General features: G+C 39.1%; 1 protein-coding gene across 3 annotated transcripts; it reads right to left on the bottom strand.

The window, feature by feature from the left end:
• Window positions 1–1,187: 1,187 nt before the first annotated feature.
• slc20a1b (solute carrier family 20 member 1b) lies at window positions 1,188–16,170 on the bottom strand. Of its 3 annotated transcripts, none has more exons than XM_005155625.6 (11): window positions 15,916–16,170; window positions 14,112–14,863; window positions 13,329–13,469; window positions 13,125–13,210; window positions 12,381–12,477; window positions 8,301–8,420; window positions 4,491–4,721; window positions 3,847–4,393; window positions 3,414–3,599; window positions 3,226–3,310; window positions 1,188–3,105 (listed from the first exon to the last, which is right to left on the bottom strand). In XM_005155625.6, the coding sequence occupies exons 2-11, from the start codon at window positions 14,458–14,460 to the stop codon at window positions 2,950–2,952; spliced, it is 1,998 nt and encodes a 665-aa protein (XP_005155682.1). In that variant the 5' UTR covers window positions 14,461–14,863; window positions 15,916–16,170; the 3' UTR covers window positions 1,188–2,949.
• Window positions 16,171–16,679: the final 509 nt, after the last annotated feature.

The raw sequence follows: 16,679 nt of genomic DNA, 5'->3' as shown, positions 1-16,679 counted from the left end.
GTCAGAATTTACCGGTATTTTGGAATGGATGTGTGAATGCTCTTTTCAGGAAAAATTCCGTAACGTCCTCGCCTGTGTGAACAGCGCTGTTTTGTATATACCGGTAAAGTCGTTCCGTAAATTTTCCGGATATTTACCGGTACCACTGTGTGAAAGGGGCTAATGTAGCTGTGGCCGTTGCCTTTAATGCTAGTTCTCCCCGTCCACCGTTCCCACATGCCTGTCATAGGTTGCATCTATCTCTGCCTCGGCTATGTCAGATAAACAGCACAGTGACAGACATGAAGGAAGCAGATCTCACCTAACGTTTGTGAGAAATACTACAGTAAGAACTTTACCAATGATTATAAGGTAAAATCATAACAAAATTCATAACAAACATGCGCTGTTTTAAAAACATTTTAAACTTGTAAGTCATTCTTAATCACATTTGATGATGATCGATGATCACAGAGAGCTAAACAGATCTTTTAATCCCAGTTGCTTTGTGCACATCCTGTCTTGTTGATATGATTATACATATTACTATAGAGACGTGTTAATAGCCCAGAGCTTAATTTGTGAATGGCGAGGTCTCGGAATAGATCGTGGTAAGAGATCCGGCATCGAGGACAAAAGTGAAGAGCAGGGGTATGATGGGGCGTTGGATGTCGGAGGGGTGTCGTAGATGAAAATAAAGAGCGGGATGGGGGAGGGGGGGAGACTGTCACGGGCGAAAGTGAAGAGGGTTGGGGAGTCGCAGAAGAAAATGAAAAGCGGACGGGGAGGAGGGCAGTTGAGGAGGGGGGATCTGTAAAATGAGGTGCTGGATCAAATTTCAGAGGTGCCGGATTCAGACTGTTCCAGCCCAAATTAAGCCCTGAATATGCAGCTGTCAAACAAAGCAGTGGGTGGGGAAATCGAACTCAAAAATGGATTTGGATCCTATTTTAACATCACGAAATTTAAAATGACTTTTTGTCTTTATATCACTCCAAAATGACTGTGGACACACTATACCTACACAGTTTTGTCCTAACAGCTTACAAAAGAGGATTTCCATCATAGGTGCCCTTTAATTTGGCCCAAAGGTATAGAACGAAAATGTAACATATTACAATTAAAATACAATATTAACAACAAAAGCTTAAAATCTACACATCTAAAATAACAGAAGGAATATTAAATAAAACACAGGCAAACACAGGTGATACTCAAAAAGACATTTTATTTTATTTTTTCATCCCCAAAGCCCAGCGGACAATAAACAATCCACTTTTATTTTTCTTTGGTAACCAAAAAAATGGTAATTAAAAAAATATTAAGGCAACTACAGCAACTATGTAAGGTCTAAATGTGTTAAAATCATAACCAGATCATCTCCTCTCAGACACGGTTGTAGAAACCTACTGATGGAGCTACTGCTATACAGGCAATCCAAACCAGCATTTAACACCACCATCTCACCCCAGCCTAATAAATAGGGTAAGTCATTCATGTTGCTGTAAAATATATACATATACTGTGTCTGTATTGGTTTACATTCCACAGAAGTACTACAGAAGGTCTATAAGAAGGCTGGAGCAGATGAGCTTCACCATACGTCAAGTTTTAGAGGAATGCCAAAGATCTCCAATCCAGCACAAGTAAACTTCACTACCTTCATGAAAGTTTAATTCACTGTTTCTGAAGTCAAGCGCCACCGCAAAGCTTTACTGTAATACTCTGAAAGAGAAGAGGCTCATGGGATGTTTTTAAACTTATCAGGTTTCAAACGTCAAGCGACGAATAGGAAAAACAGGGGTAATGTTACTTCAATTGATGGTTATAGGACCTTTTTTACCCCTTAAAGGAGGATCTTTTGGCCTCAGTAGTAGAACTGGTCAAGCTAGAGTTTGGGTGTCCTAGTAACGCTTCATCCATATGCAACAACAGTAACCCATGATCACAGAGAACAAAGGGCCATAATCCACCGTATGGAGTTCAATTGTCTACAGCAAACATTTGGGGACGTGCTGCATGTAAGAGAGTTGCCAAGAGCATATTAACTACAGCAGAGCGTTCAGCACATTCTGTGCTTGCAGGAATCTTGCTGAGATGTTTAACTGTATCTCCTAAAGTGCAGGCTGGTCCGCTATAGTTGGTATTAAACGCTTGCTGAAGCTAGCAGAGCTAATATTAACAGCGGTGCAAAACACCAAAGTTAGATATTATGTAAACCACTGAAGAATGAATGGAGACAGAACGTCTGAACTCTAAATGCGTGTAGACTGTTTAGTTTTGTAGTGTAAACTATAAAAGAACTAAAAATAAAACAAAAGACATCTGGAAAAGGACACTGAAACTGTATTAAGGAACATAATGTGAACCAATTTCCTTTGCGAATCAACCCTCACAAGCCTCCTAAAAGTTGGGGTGTCATAAGGCTCTGTTTGAAAGTCTGCTTAAGAAAAGAGTGAAACTCATGCATACTGAATGTACAGAAGGAAAACACAGGTCAATTCCTCATCCCCAAATTCCACTTCTCTAAGAAACTCGTATAATGAAAGTCAAATGAAGGCTAATACTGCATTGTAATTGTTTTGTTGTTTTAACCTTAAAAAACCCTTTTAGTTCTGTACATAATTACATAAAAAACAAAAACGCAATGATTTGACATATGTACAAGAGGGATTTTAAATGGCAACCATTTTAGATATGAAGACATTTTCTTCCCTGGCCTATGGCAAGTGATCTGGTGCAAAGCACAAATCATCAATACAGGCTAAAAAGAATTACGCAGCCAAGAATCGCAGGCTCTTTCCAAAGGGACCTTTTCAACCCTCGCTCATCACGAGGATGACAGGAGGGGGAAGATGAAGAGAGACGGGAGGGGAAGATGGAGACGTGCCCTCCAACTCTCTTGGGATCCTGGTTGCAGGTGGAGGCTCTGTGCGAGCGGAGAGGGAGGCAGAGCGAACCTTCGAGGCCTCAAAGAATGACGTAGGTGAAAAGGGCCATGATGGCGGCGCTGATAAGGCCAGAAATGGGCACCGTGACAAACCAGGCCATGAAGATGTTTCTGAACAGCCGCCAGTCCACAGCTTTCCTGGAGCGCAGCCACCCCACAGCCACCACAGACCCGACCTGAAAATGAAAACACCAAATGCCCTCATCAAAATCCTGCAGATATCAATCTCATTCAAATACACGCCATCTAGGACTTGCTTTGCATCAGTTTGTTTTGCATACAAGTCTTTTTTTTACCTTGCAGTGAGTAGTGGAAACTGGAAGACCGATGTTGGAAGCCACCACAACAGTGACAGCGGAGGCGAGCTCGATGCTGAAACCGCTGAAATTAAACAAGTGTTGTTTAGGGAAGTCTGCCATGCGGGAGGTTTGTGTTCTGTACAGCAGGTGCTTTTTGATGTGGCAACATGGGTGTGTGTTTATACCTTGATGGGGTGATGGGGGTCAGGTCCCTGCCCATGGTCTGGATGACTCTACGGCCCCAGACCCACAGGCCCACACAGATGCCCACTCCTCCATACAGCAGCAGCCAGATTGGAGTCGGTGCACTCGATATAACAGACCCACTCTCATAGACCAGCCAGAGAGCAACCAGGGGACCAATTGCATTACTGAAAGTAAAAGATTATGTTAAATTACTTCAAAAGCTTATGGCAAGAGTGGGTTGATTGAGTTTACAAATTAGTAAGGTTAATTAAAAAGTCAAGAAGTTTTTACAGTAAGGACTTTGATCTCATAACATTAGTACTTTCAACAGTATGAACAAAAAGTACATCATATTAGTTTTCCTTTAGTGCACCGCTTCGACTTAATTGTCAAATAAGCTTTTGTGAAAACTCTTCAATACACCTGCATTACCTGACATCATTTCCTCCGTGAGCAAACGAGCCGAAACAGGCGGTGAGAATTTGCAGGAACTGAAAGAGCATGGACACCTCAGGTTTATCAGCATCGGTTCTGTCCTCCTCTAATGAACTACGGCTGCTCCCGGCATCTTCATCAACCATCTCTAAAGTGACCTCCCCCTCGCCGAGGTCTTCAGGGGTACCATTCTCTGCCACTGCGTTACAGTAACTGGTGTAGCTGTCCATTCGGATGCGCTTCCTCTCCTGGGCGCCGGCCTTTTCCTTGTCTCCATCTTCTGAAGCGCGGAATTCAGACTCTTTGGGCTTGAAGTCTCCGTGCATGCCGATTATAGCCATGGTGTAGGAGGTGTAGCTGTTGTTGCGACGAATGGGCCGGTCGCCACCTTCCCCCATGCAGTCTCCCACTTTTGCCAGATGGAGTTTGTGCAGCAGGTCCTTGTAGAGGCCGGAGTCCTTGTGAACTGTGTGGTATTGAGAGTATCCGTTGCTGGGAATGTGAGCGGGGCCGTTGGTGAAATGAACATGAGCTGTCTTTGGAGCTGCAGAAGACAGAATTAAGTTACAAGATAGATCTTGACTAAAACAGACAGAAGATGTCATGACTGGCATTCCAGGCATGATGAATGACAGACATACCACCGCCCAGGTCTGACTCCTTGCAGTCCTTTTGATCGGCGTCATCTGAATCGCCAATGTCAAAGGTGACCCTGCGCTCCTCAGGAGGAGGAAGAGGAGGAGTTGTGGGGGTGCTGGAGGACAGGACACTGGATTCCTCAGGGACAGGTTTCAGGATGGGACTGTGAGCTTCGTGCAGCTCCCTCTTCTCCATTAAAGGACTCTCAGAGGGACTGGAAGACTTAACTTCACCTGTACATCAAAACAAGGTCAATTATAAATGACGCTGAGCCCCAAGCTTGCAAGCAATTTTTAAAAAATCCTAAGTTATCATTTATATTCTTACATAAAGCGAAAAGTTAATACTGGAATGTGTAACGACATATAATAAACTAATTATTACATTTTTTCATTTAGATACACAATTACATTTGTATAGTAGTCTATGTTTGAGGTGAATCAAGAAAAAGAAAATTAATAAAATTTGTACTAAATCTAATATTTTTGATGCCTTTAAATGATAACTAATGTAAAATTCACCCTCTCATTTACCACTTACCAAGTAAGGCCAGACAGAATCTGCAGACATTTTTTGCTATTTCTGCGCAGAATATTGTTAAAAAAAAAAAAAAAAAAAAAAAAAAATTGTGGAAAAAAAAAAAAAAAACTTTCTTTTTTTTTTTTTTTTTAAATGTCTACTAAGCATATCCTATTGACCTTATTCTACGCAGACGAGCGGACGCTGCCATTTGAATCTTTTTGGCACGAGACTTCCGGTCTCATTCACTTCCATTCATTTTTAGACATTAAAAACTGCTCGTTTCGCTGTTTGATGTTGCAAACTGATATTTCCTTGTTATATTATTCTACTTGGTCTGTATAGTCATGCAAACATTTGTTTGTAGAGCAAGTAGTTTGACCGTTTTTTGCCGTTTATTATTCCTTGTCATTTCTCCCATAGGCGACTGAAACGGAAGTTCTAAGACAATCGCGAAACCAGGCGCACTTCTGCATTTTAGAATAAGGTCAATTAGATCAATTTATTTAGTAAACAAATCAAGTCTCATATAATGAATCTACCATTCAGGGCTTGACATTAACACCCGTCAAATGCGGGTAGATTTCAGCTGTAGCGTGTTAGACAGTCACCTCCACTAGCCATTTTGACTGGTTAAAATTATTGTTACATTGTAGTTTTTTTAAAAGCAGGGTTTGACAATAAGGATTGCCTGATTTATGTCCACATGCGATCTTAGAACTAAGAAGCAGCATGACTGACAAAATAAAAAAATATATATGTTGACGAGCAAAAGCAGGTAAATACCAAATGAAAGGATGATCACTGGCATCAACAGCTGATGTGATCCATGCGACAGTTTAAAACGTTTGTGCGCTCCCGTTTCCTTGCGTGAAGCAACCGTGCCTAGAAACACAACTGGTGCGATCGGTTCTATTTCAAATAGACTAGACAAAAAATTATGCTCATGCACACAGTCTTGCTGCTTTCAAGAGCTCCAGATTTGTCTTTTTGTAAGCAACACCGCTTAAACCATTCTTTGAACAGATTGTATTAGCCTAACATTAACCATGTGTGTATGATCATCCTTCAGTATCACACACGATATGTTTTTCACCCATTTTCTTTTGCTTACAGTTATTTTAACTGGGAATATAAGCCAGGGCAGATTACCATGCATAGTTTAAATGCATGAAAATAAATATTTTTTTAAATGTCAATTGATTTTTTTTTAAAGAAATATTTTGTTTAAAAAAAAAAAAAAATATATATATATATATATATATATATATATATATATATATATATATATATATATATATATATATAGTATACTGCTATATTTTGCTTGTTTTTTTTTAAAAAAACATTATTTATAAATTGTGGCTAGGATATAATCATTTATGTTTGGTTTGGTTTTGGTTTGGTTTTAGTTAAATTTGGTAAATCCTTAATTTTTGAGCTCTGAAAAATCATGTGAAATAAAAACTAATGCGACTATGAAACCATGACCCATTTGCTCATGCTTATCGAGCAAGCTCATACATGACACATAAAAAGTGAAATGAAGAGGCATGTGAACAAAAAATTTAAATCAAGTAATTTCAGCATGTCAAAAATACATAAAATATTTTCCCAAAAACTGAAAAATTGTGCCTAGTGAAAATGTCGAGTGGAAAACTACTAGCCACCGTGGCTGGTAATCCAAAAAGTAAAAAATGTCAAGCCCTGCTACCATAGATCTACTAAAAAAACTGTAATGTATATAAATCATATGAACGTTTTCATACAAGTCAGTATTATAAAAATTCATTTAAAAACTGAATACATATTAATTTACAGTTACACACAGCTATATAAATGGGCTCATTCTGTGCGCATCTATTAGGAAGCTATTCTTTATTATTTTGATATTTTATTATTTTATTAAGCTCCTTGTGGTTGTTAAAAATACCAATAATCGTTTCACTCACTGACCATGTGAACTGCCATCACGAGTGCTTGATTGTATAACCTTTAAAACTATCTGTTTGCCTAAATGGTCACTATAACTTTACATCTCTACATTTCAAGGACAAAAGTGACATAACCTAGTCCATCGTCCACTGATCTGCACATAGGTGTCAAAGCACATGTAGTCTATTTTAGTATCAAAATCCATGTCAAAATGTAGCTTTACACCTTAACCCAATGAGACTGAGCTACTTCCCTGTCAACACCTCAGCTGGACCATGGCTATTCCAGTTCACCAGCCAAAGACTAATTAGGGGATCACTATGACCTAAATAGGCTGTCAGCAAGACTGTAAAGCTCTAGATGACACCACTAGATGACTTACTTTGTCTTTAAAAATATATATTAAAACAATAATTCAAAACTTGTTTTTCTGGAAAAAGCAGCCGGTGCAGAAATGTTTTGCATGACTGTGGCCATCATGTGATTTAAGGATTACAAAACACTTGCACACTATAAAAATTCACTGAGCTACAACTGAGATTGGTGTTACAGATGCTCATTACTGTGTTTTAGCATTTTAGTTTTCACATGAAAGTATTTGGTTCAACATTTGTAAAATTTCAAATGCAAGTTTTATGTCTTGACGTGCATTTCTGGCACAGGAAATTGTTTTTTAGAGTAAAATTTAAAGCAATTATTACTCTGCAGAAGAGTAAGGCAATGATGTTACAACATGTGTAATGATATATTAGGTTAATTTAAATAATTAGACCTGCTTGGAGACTACCGTGTTTAAAGATTTCAGTAATTTAGGATACAAGAAAGGATACATAGATACAAAAAAATGGGCTGTTTACACAATGAAAAGAAACCCACACACACTTGTCAGAACATTCCTTTAAAAAGAGTAGATTGTACAAGTGACTGAATAAAACTGCTGTTCACTGTCAGCATCTTTAATCTGTAGGGTTTTATCCCCACAAACACCTGGTGCTTGGCCTAAGGCTAATAAATCTTGCATGTCCACAGATTGCTGTTCAGACTTTTATAGGGCTAGATAAAGTGCCATTTACAAGTGTGTACATATTTAAAAACAGCAAAAAAACAAGCCCTCAAAGGTTAATGAATTGTTATACCTTCAAATTAAATGCAAGAAAAAAAAACTATAATGTGTCTAACACACAGTCTTGAGGCACCTCGCCCATTAATCACACTTTCAATTGTCTACTTGGCAAGGCTTACACTACTAAATTGTACACTGAAAGAAGACACTGACCTGATATGACGCATTTTTTTTAATACATTGATTTTAAAATTTTCATGATTAGATTAAACAATTATAAAATATCAATACTTACATTCGATCTTCTTCTTGAGTCGTGGGCAAACAGCAAACCAAACGATGAGGGCGGTGATGATGCCAAAGCCGATGGAAATGAGTAGCACTCCCCACCAGGGCAGCTTATCAAAGCCCAGCACTGCAGTCCCATCATTCAGAGAGAACAAGGCACCAAGGGGGTGTCGAGGGAAAGGAGAAGAAAGGAAAGGTGCTTTTGAGACAACAGGCAGCATGTGCTACCATCAACACAATTAGCATTAGGGAACGGAAGGGGACATTGTGGAGTCCTAGTTGTTAGTAATGGCAAAGGAATTAAAGATTTAGAAATAAAAGTTATACTTCATTTAAAAGTTGTTTGCACATTTTTTCAGAGTACAAACATATTCAGACAACATGACTTCTTGGCCAGTTTCTTCCTTTTCCTTTACACTTCTTAGATAAAAGACTATTGTGAAAAATATGTTAAGGAAAAAATAAGTTGCTATACTCGTTCAGGAGTCACAGTAACAGACCAAAACAAGCACTGCAAGTATCAAATATCCTGGTTCACTCAGAACACAAGCACAAGGCCTGTCTTCTTACATAACACCTCAGGTGAGAAGCAAGTGCAAACAGCAGAATGTTGCAGTGACACGAGAGTCCACAAGGCCACCGTACCATATGGTCAGCAAGTGTGGGTGCCTTAAAAGGCTATTGCGGCAAGATATCACCCCCACCTCTTTGCAAGAACAAGTGGGGGAAAAAAATGTGACCACTCCTGCAGAAAGGTTAAATCTGAGCCAAGACTGCGGTGGTGAAAAACGCGTTGTGCATGCTCAAGAAATACTGCTGGCTGAGCAAGTCAGCCATTTACAAATTCCCCACGAGATCCAAAGCCACAAACAATAAAATGTGTCAAAAAGTTCTTTGACCCCAAAAAAATGGTAAAAAAATGGACATACTGGAAAAATTTAGAACAAAGCCAAAAAATGGCTTTGGTCAAGCAGAGATGTAGAAATAAACAGAAAGAGGGAGGAGAGATAAGAGCACAGGGAGCAGTGGGGCATAGACTCCAGTGCTTTGCCACATGCACGTACTACTGCGGGACGCTGCAGGGCATGCCGTGCTGCTGTGTGCTCCGGTTATGCAACTCAAGTTCATTCTCGGCAAACAGGATTCAAGGCAGAGCGCCACACACTTTGAATAGGGCAGCGAGATAAATCTAAACTTCCAAACAGCCAAATAATTTTAAAGCATCAAAAAGGACAGAACAGATGTGGCCAGTGAAGGAAGAATAAATGTAAGAAAAGCCATTCAATTAAGCCAAATTTTCATATATGGCTATCTGCTCAGCATGTGCAAAAAGCAGCCCTGGGCATGTGGGTTTGGCTGGGAATGCATTCATGCTCACATGGACGTAATTTGACAAACACTCCTCCTCCTCCTCCTCCACAAAAGGGGAGCAGCCAGACCACAAACAAGCAGTGGGATGAATGAATGGAAGTGGATTCATTTCCGGCTCACGACCTCACAATAAAATGTGCTATCCCATGGTCTTTATTACACAATAACAAGGGTTGTTTTCCCAGACACGTTCTAGCACCATACCTCATCCTGTTGATGGGATGATGATGGTTTATGAGACAATATGGGCTGGAGACCGTTGCTTGGGCCTATTATCCTATTTGTGGTGTTTGACTGCCACGTGTCTTTTTCTAGACTTCTGTGCAGTTTTGATAATTAACTTCTGTAAAAAACATGCATGGCTTTATGAAATTGCAGTGTTGTAGCTCTGTTTGAAGTCTGTTTTGACCCATGCCACAAATGAATCTGGCACTTCAAACAAACATGACACCGTTAACAGTTTTCAGTCTTGCTGAATAAGTCTGGCCAAATATAAAACATTCCACTTCAAATCCACAAAGTCTGTTATTGCTGCCTTCCATGTTTGCTTTATATCCCCAGGGCAACCAAAACACCCCACTGTCTGTTTTTCCAAAAGGGAAGCAGACCGGAAAACAAGCACTAAAGTACTTGGGGGCGGAGGGTGTAACCAATCACAGCCCTTTTTTCTTAAATTAAGAATATGAGTAATACAAATTAAGTCCAGAATACACCACATTACTTATAATCTAAACAGATTTTAAAATGCAAGGAATCTGCACTTGTTGACTTTGTAAACATTTAGACAAATAAAAATTGGAATAAATCAGAATTTAAAATAATAAATAACTAATAGACACAGAAACTTGCGCATTTCTTCAGGTGTATGACAAATGTAACAATACATGTTGTAAAATTAGGTACAAATATTTTACTTTTTAAATTCAATTTCTACCTCCAACTGGATAAGAATCATTGAAGTCATGTGTCCGTTAAGCACTACTTTGAAACTTCTCTCTCACTTAGAAATGACTCATACAGACTGTAAAAATGGGGCAAATATCTGTGTGAAAATAGTGCTTTGTTTTTTAGGAGTATCCTTTTGAAAGCTAGTTGAAACTGGAACAGACAGGCCTCAGATGCGGAGCGCTGCTGGCATTAAAAACAGAAGCAGCATTTGTGTGTCATTTGTATTTTGCATGGGCCAGAACTTTCCAGGCACTGTGTTTGCTGAATGACTGTATGTCTGTGTGCTAAGTTGAGGATAGGGGTGGCTTATGCCACATTATTAAAGTGTAGAGACTCCATACTTGAGAAAAGGGGTGTATTAAAAATGAACTTCTGACTTGATGTCTACATCACAGCCCAAGCTAGATTGAATTAACAATTATTACAGTATGAGAGACGGTATGCGTGTTGTCACCCTCATACTGCATAAACAGCTCTAATAAAACCAGAAGAACAGGGAGTTCCAAGTACCAACGCAAACATACCACTTCAAGGAAACTCCACCCAGTCACATACTGGCTTAATTTTTATAGGGTATGTGTGCCTGTGTTCATCTCCCTTCTGAGCACAAAGGAGGTCGATCAACAATTCATGACATGCCGCATGCCTTAACCCCCCCGGCGAGTGCTGGTATTGTCCTGTCCTGTCTTGGGAGACGCTCTGGATAAACTGAACCTGAATGAACTGCCTTAAACAGGTTGAGAGTAGGAGGAATGGAGAGACAGTGTCTGGTGCCTTTAAAGCTAATCCAACAGCAGATGACATGACGATGTTCACTAAGTGTGGCCAAAGATCAGGATAAGCCCATGTTAAGATGGCTCTGTTATGGCTAACTATGTCGACCTGAATTGACGAGACTGTGAGAAGTAAATGTCCTAGTGAGTTCTTAAGGCATGTGTGTCAGCTCATTAAATTCATTCCAGGGTCCTGAAGTGCATTTTCATTTTGAGGGACTATAAATCTGTGATGAAATGCATTAAAAACTGCGCTGAGTGAGTGTTAGATGAACCACTATGCATAAGTTTGAACGGACTGATCATTTAACTTAGTAAGAATTTTTTAAACATTTAAAATGTTTTTTATTCCATTATGACTACTAAACTTGTAATTTTTTTTTTTATGAAAAAGCAGACTACTGATGTTATTTAAAACTACAGACTTTCTTTAAAGCCCTTCATAAGATGTGTAACGCTACATTCATGTGTGTATGCTGCACCTTGCTGTGACTATGTAAAGAGCACCCGCCTGGGAGTGCATATGTGTACACACTCTCCAAGGGTGCATATCGCATCATACTCTGGCCTGTAGCCTTCATTTAATGGCCCAGGCCAGTTGACTTCTTGAATTGCTGAGCCCTGTGGGTAAAAGAAAACAAAAGGGAGCAAAAATTGCTCATTTAATTGGGTTTCAAACTCAAAAATGTAAAAGTATTTAGAGCTCAACATCTATTTGCACTCAAAAAAACATGGTGCTTTTTCTACTCAGTGAGACGGCTCATTTGATGGGTGTGAATTCTTTATTCCACCGTTTTTTTCTCTCCTATGATGGAGAAGGAAAAAACACTGACTGAGGTCCACACCACATGTCCATGTGATGAGTGCTCCACTGAGTTCTCCAGAGCCCTCTGGTTAAATACTGCTTTGCCTTAAGCACTGTAAAAACAGTCTGGCAGAGTCTGGGCATCTGGTTAGGATGTTAATGGGGAAAAAGAAGAAAGAGCAATACTCACTCGGTGCTCCGGTAAACATGATGGAAAACAGGTTGATGCCCATTGTAACAGCGTAGAAAAATGGCAGGGCCCTCAGACCATTGGGCACTGGATCCTTCTGCAAAACAACAAAGTACGGAGTATTAAGTCCAAGTATACTTCAGAGTTTATGCATACACTAAGGCATGTGTACTGTACACGTGACATATTTTGTCATCAGCACAGTCTGTACACTGTAATTTGAATATGCATTCAACCCAAGCGCATTAACTTTCAATTGTTTTCACACTACTTTGTTTATCCATAAATATCAACACTGAAACAGAACATCGTCTCACAGGTGCAAAGGTTGGATACATATCAATAACAACGTACTGAAAATAAAAACAAAACAAAAAAGATGCCATGTGATGTTTGCATGTGCAAGAGAATTAAAACGATTTCCAAATTTGTGATCTCTCAAATTACAATCATACTGAAAGACCGGCAGATGTGCACTTTGAACAAATAGACAATCCTATTCACACTTAGCTAGTTCATAAATATATTAACATCACATACAAAGACAGGTTGTAGTCAGCTTAATGTATAATTGCTTATGAATGATTTGTAATTTCACATTTTCTAAGATAGACTGTGCAAGTGTTTTCAAAGACACTACATCTTATTCCATACCCTGCATATGGAAGAGAAAAGTCAATATAAACAGCTGAATCTTGAATTCTACAATGCTTTATAATAAGCTGAAAATTAGATCCTGTTTACCTTTTGCAAGATGAACATGCGAACAAAGTAGAAAAGGACGGCAGACATGACGCCGGACAGCAAAGGCGAGAGGAACCATGAAGCAACTGTAAGGAAAGAAAGAACAATGAAATAGAAGTAATCAAACAAATGTTTCTTGACAACAATATTAATCATACGAGCACAACAACAAATGGATAGTGCTTGTGAATGCTGCTGACTCACTAATTCTGAGAAGCTCCAGCCATTTGACTCCCTGCTGACCTTTAGCAACCAGCGAGAAGCCTATAGTAGCTCCAACGATGCAGTGGGTCCCAGAAATAGGTAGTTTCAGAAAAGAAGCAGCCAACTGCCATACAGCAGAGCCTGATATGCAGTAGAAAAATTGAGAGTTTAAAAGAAGAAACCACAAGTATTCCAAATAAAAAACAAGTATTACTACATAATAGGGTTGCACGGTATACCGGTACTATGGTAGAATTGTGATACTATGGCTCCAATATACTGGCAGCGCAAATGTAGTTTGTAAAAGGAAGTATCGTCATTAACAGTCTATTAAATACATAATGTTGCATGTGGGAAAATTCACTAACATGCTCATACACTTGTGCAACAATAGACCATTTTCTTTGAATTATTTAAATTGAACACTTCATATTGCCTAATTTGCAACAAATTTTATTTGGTATAATTTGTATCTTGATTTTAATGTAGTTTTGTTGGTCAGTTATCAACAAAATGAACAAAAAGAACTAATGGATTTTAGGTGAAGCGATGTGCAAATACTTGTTTCAATATTAAGGGAACTATGAATTCAATTGAAGTAGGCCTATAAGGACTTATAAAACAGTATTTCTGACAATTCTCTTTATTTCATTGGTTTGAGTTATAGTATTGCAATACTACTTGGTATCCCGATACTTCAGCTGGTACAGTATCGTAATGGGAATGGTATCGCGACAACCCTACTACATAACACACAAGAACTAAGCTTCATAAGTTACTTACCAAACATAGCGCTGACCGAGCCAGCCATCAACACATGTTCATAATCGTTGTACATGGTCACGTCGATAATGCCTTTGCGGATGGTCTCGCTGACCTTGGCTCCAAGCAGCACAGAGCCCAGAGTCTCAAAGATAGAAGCAAGAATACAGGCCTGCCTAAGGGTAACTACACCTGAGCCTACTGCCGTACCGAATGAGTTGGCAACGTCATTAGCGCCCACTGAAAAGGCCAAGACAAATGCTATGATGAAGCCTACGATCAGGAGCCACATATAGGCTGTCAGATGCCCTGTAGTATACCCGACGAGGGTGCTCATAATTGTTATCGTGGCAAGAGTTGTTGACACCATTGTGCGCAGATGGTTTTTCAAGTTTCAAGCAAAAAAAATAATTACTTCACAATCTTACAGGGAAGAGAACCAAAAATGTATAAATAATTCAAGCAGCAGCACACTGGATATTTTATCCCCAGCTAATTGAGGTACTATTGTTTCTAAATCCGTTTTCTGCCTCAGACCTACCTTCGCCCTTTGCTAAACCAGCAAAATCAAAGCAATCCAGACACTAGAGAGAGAATCTGCACTGCCCTGCTCTAAACTGATGTGTATCGTAAAGGGAGAGGGTGGAGTGAGGGCCTATTGCTATCCCCTAAATAGGCTAGATCTGTTACGGTTTGTTTTGGCTTGGACAATTAAGCAGATACAGCGGACATCCATTGTGCAACAGACACGATGGGTGAATGGTAGCTCATTCCTGAAAAAAAAAGAGAAGAGAAATTGGTAAGGTTCCCGCATTATGCAACAATTTCACTGCAGAGAGGCCAGAACTTGGACATAAGTTCACCATTGCACAGTATTAGCAGTACTTTATTTGCCAGAGAGGGGAGCTGAAGGTCTCTAGAAAAGTCGCTACAAAAGGGGGCGCATCGAGAACAGACAAGATCAATGGACTCTTAAAAAATACATCTATACCACATATGGCAACTGCCTATGCATGAATCGATGTGCTTTAAGGCAACACAAGACATCTAACCTTACACTACAAAAACGCGAGATTAAATAAATCCTGACCACTTTGTTTTACAAGCTCGAGAAGGCACTTTGATAAATATTTTAGGCTCTGACAACAAACAGTATTCAAATTAAGCTGCCAGCGCGGCCGAATCATGTGGCTTTCCAGCACATTCCTGCAATGCAGCTTTTATTGGCAAAGAAAACGCAGAATCAAATGATGAAATGCGGTCGACTGTCACTATAGGGCTGTTTAAGCCAGTTCTCCCCGCTAGCGCGAGACACGCACTTCCTTGCTAACGTTAGCTTGAGGAACCAAGCCTCTCAAAATACACCATTTTAAATAGTTAACGACTGGATGCTTTAAATATGAAAAATCTAAAATTCTACACCATATACAAATACATATACATTTCATAACGCTTTTACATGTTCACAATATGTTATTCTTGGTTTATACTCACACCGGCTTCACACTACACGTGTCGTCATTCATTGACACCCGCTAACAGCTAAAATGACGTAAAAATGTTTAGTACTTTATTAAAAACACCAAAACTAACCACGAACGAAAAAATATTACACACAAAACAGGATACATCACTGGCACTGTGTAATTAACTAATAGTAACGAGTCTTGTGTATTTTTTGCAGGTTAGACCGCGACGAGTCAGCTGACAAAGCCACGAGCTCGCGCTCATTCCAACCGCTCTCAATGATTTAAATGTCGACGAGAAAGTACGATAAATATCACTCAATACACATTACAATTATAATAAAATAAATTTTACTCACCACTCAAAGAAATTTGTCGATAAATGTCGATTTAGATATTTTGACAGAGTAGCCCGCCCAGTCAACTTCCCGGAGAGGCTTTCCGCGCGCGCGGGTTAAGACACTAAATTCTCTCGCTTTTACTTAAACACTAACGTCGAATAAATTAAACAAATCCAGAGATCAAGACCACAAACAAGACACCTATAATTGTTTCAAGTTCTCGAATAAATGAAAAAAATCGCAATAAACCGCTTTCAGCCGGCTTCAGACGATGAGTTCCTGCTTGTCCACGCAAGACATATATCATCCGAATAGGAGGGCGGGACCGCTTAGGTTGCACTGTTGACGTCAAGCAATACACCACGCCCTTGTGCCTTATTTGGTCATGTCCGCGACAAAAAAAACTATTTACTTAACCTTAAACTCCATTACTACTACTCTGTAAATATGTAATCTAGAAACGATTATTTTCTAGAAGATTATTTTCTACTATTTTAACTGTAAAATTATACATTTTATTCAACTATATACATTTTATATTCATATGCAGTTTTTATTTTACTCAGTACTTGTTTTTATAGAATAAAGTTGTGAAATACAGAACATTACTTCTGAAGCAACAAAAATACTTAATTTATCACATTAAAGGTAATAAACACGTTCATAAAGTAGATGTATGCAATAATGTTTTTTTAAACAATCAGACTTGCATTATGTCTCTTTTTACAGCCTATGATGGTAACAACTGCATAAATGAACAACATAAAAGGAATACGGGGGAA

Source organism: Danio rerio, chromosome 10, assembly GCF_049306965.1.
Source record: "Danio rerio strain Tuebingen ecotype United States chromosome 10, GRCz12tu, whole genome shotgun sequence".
Classification (NCBI taxonomy): domain Eukaryota; kingdom Metazoa; phylum Chordata; class Actinopteri; order Cypriniformes; family Danionidae; genus Danio; species Danio rerio.
Note: the sequence above shows the minus strand (reverse complement) of the source record. Positions and strands in the feature narration are given on the sequence as shown.

Coding starts and splice junctions, on each gene's coding strand:
- slc20a1b (XM_005155625.6), bottom strand. CDS start 14,460: ATGGTGTCAACAACTCTTGCCACGATAACAATTATGAGCACCCTCGTC. Junction 13,211..13,328: donor GCTGGAGCTTCTCAGAATTA/GTGAGTCAGCAG, acceptor CTTTCCTTACAG/TTGCTTCATGGTTCCTCTCG. Junction 3,106..3,225: donor TTTCCACTACTCACTGCAAG/GTAAAAAAAAGA, acceptor TTTCATTTTCAG/GTCGGGTCTGTGGTGGCTGT.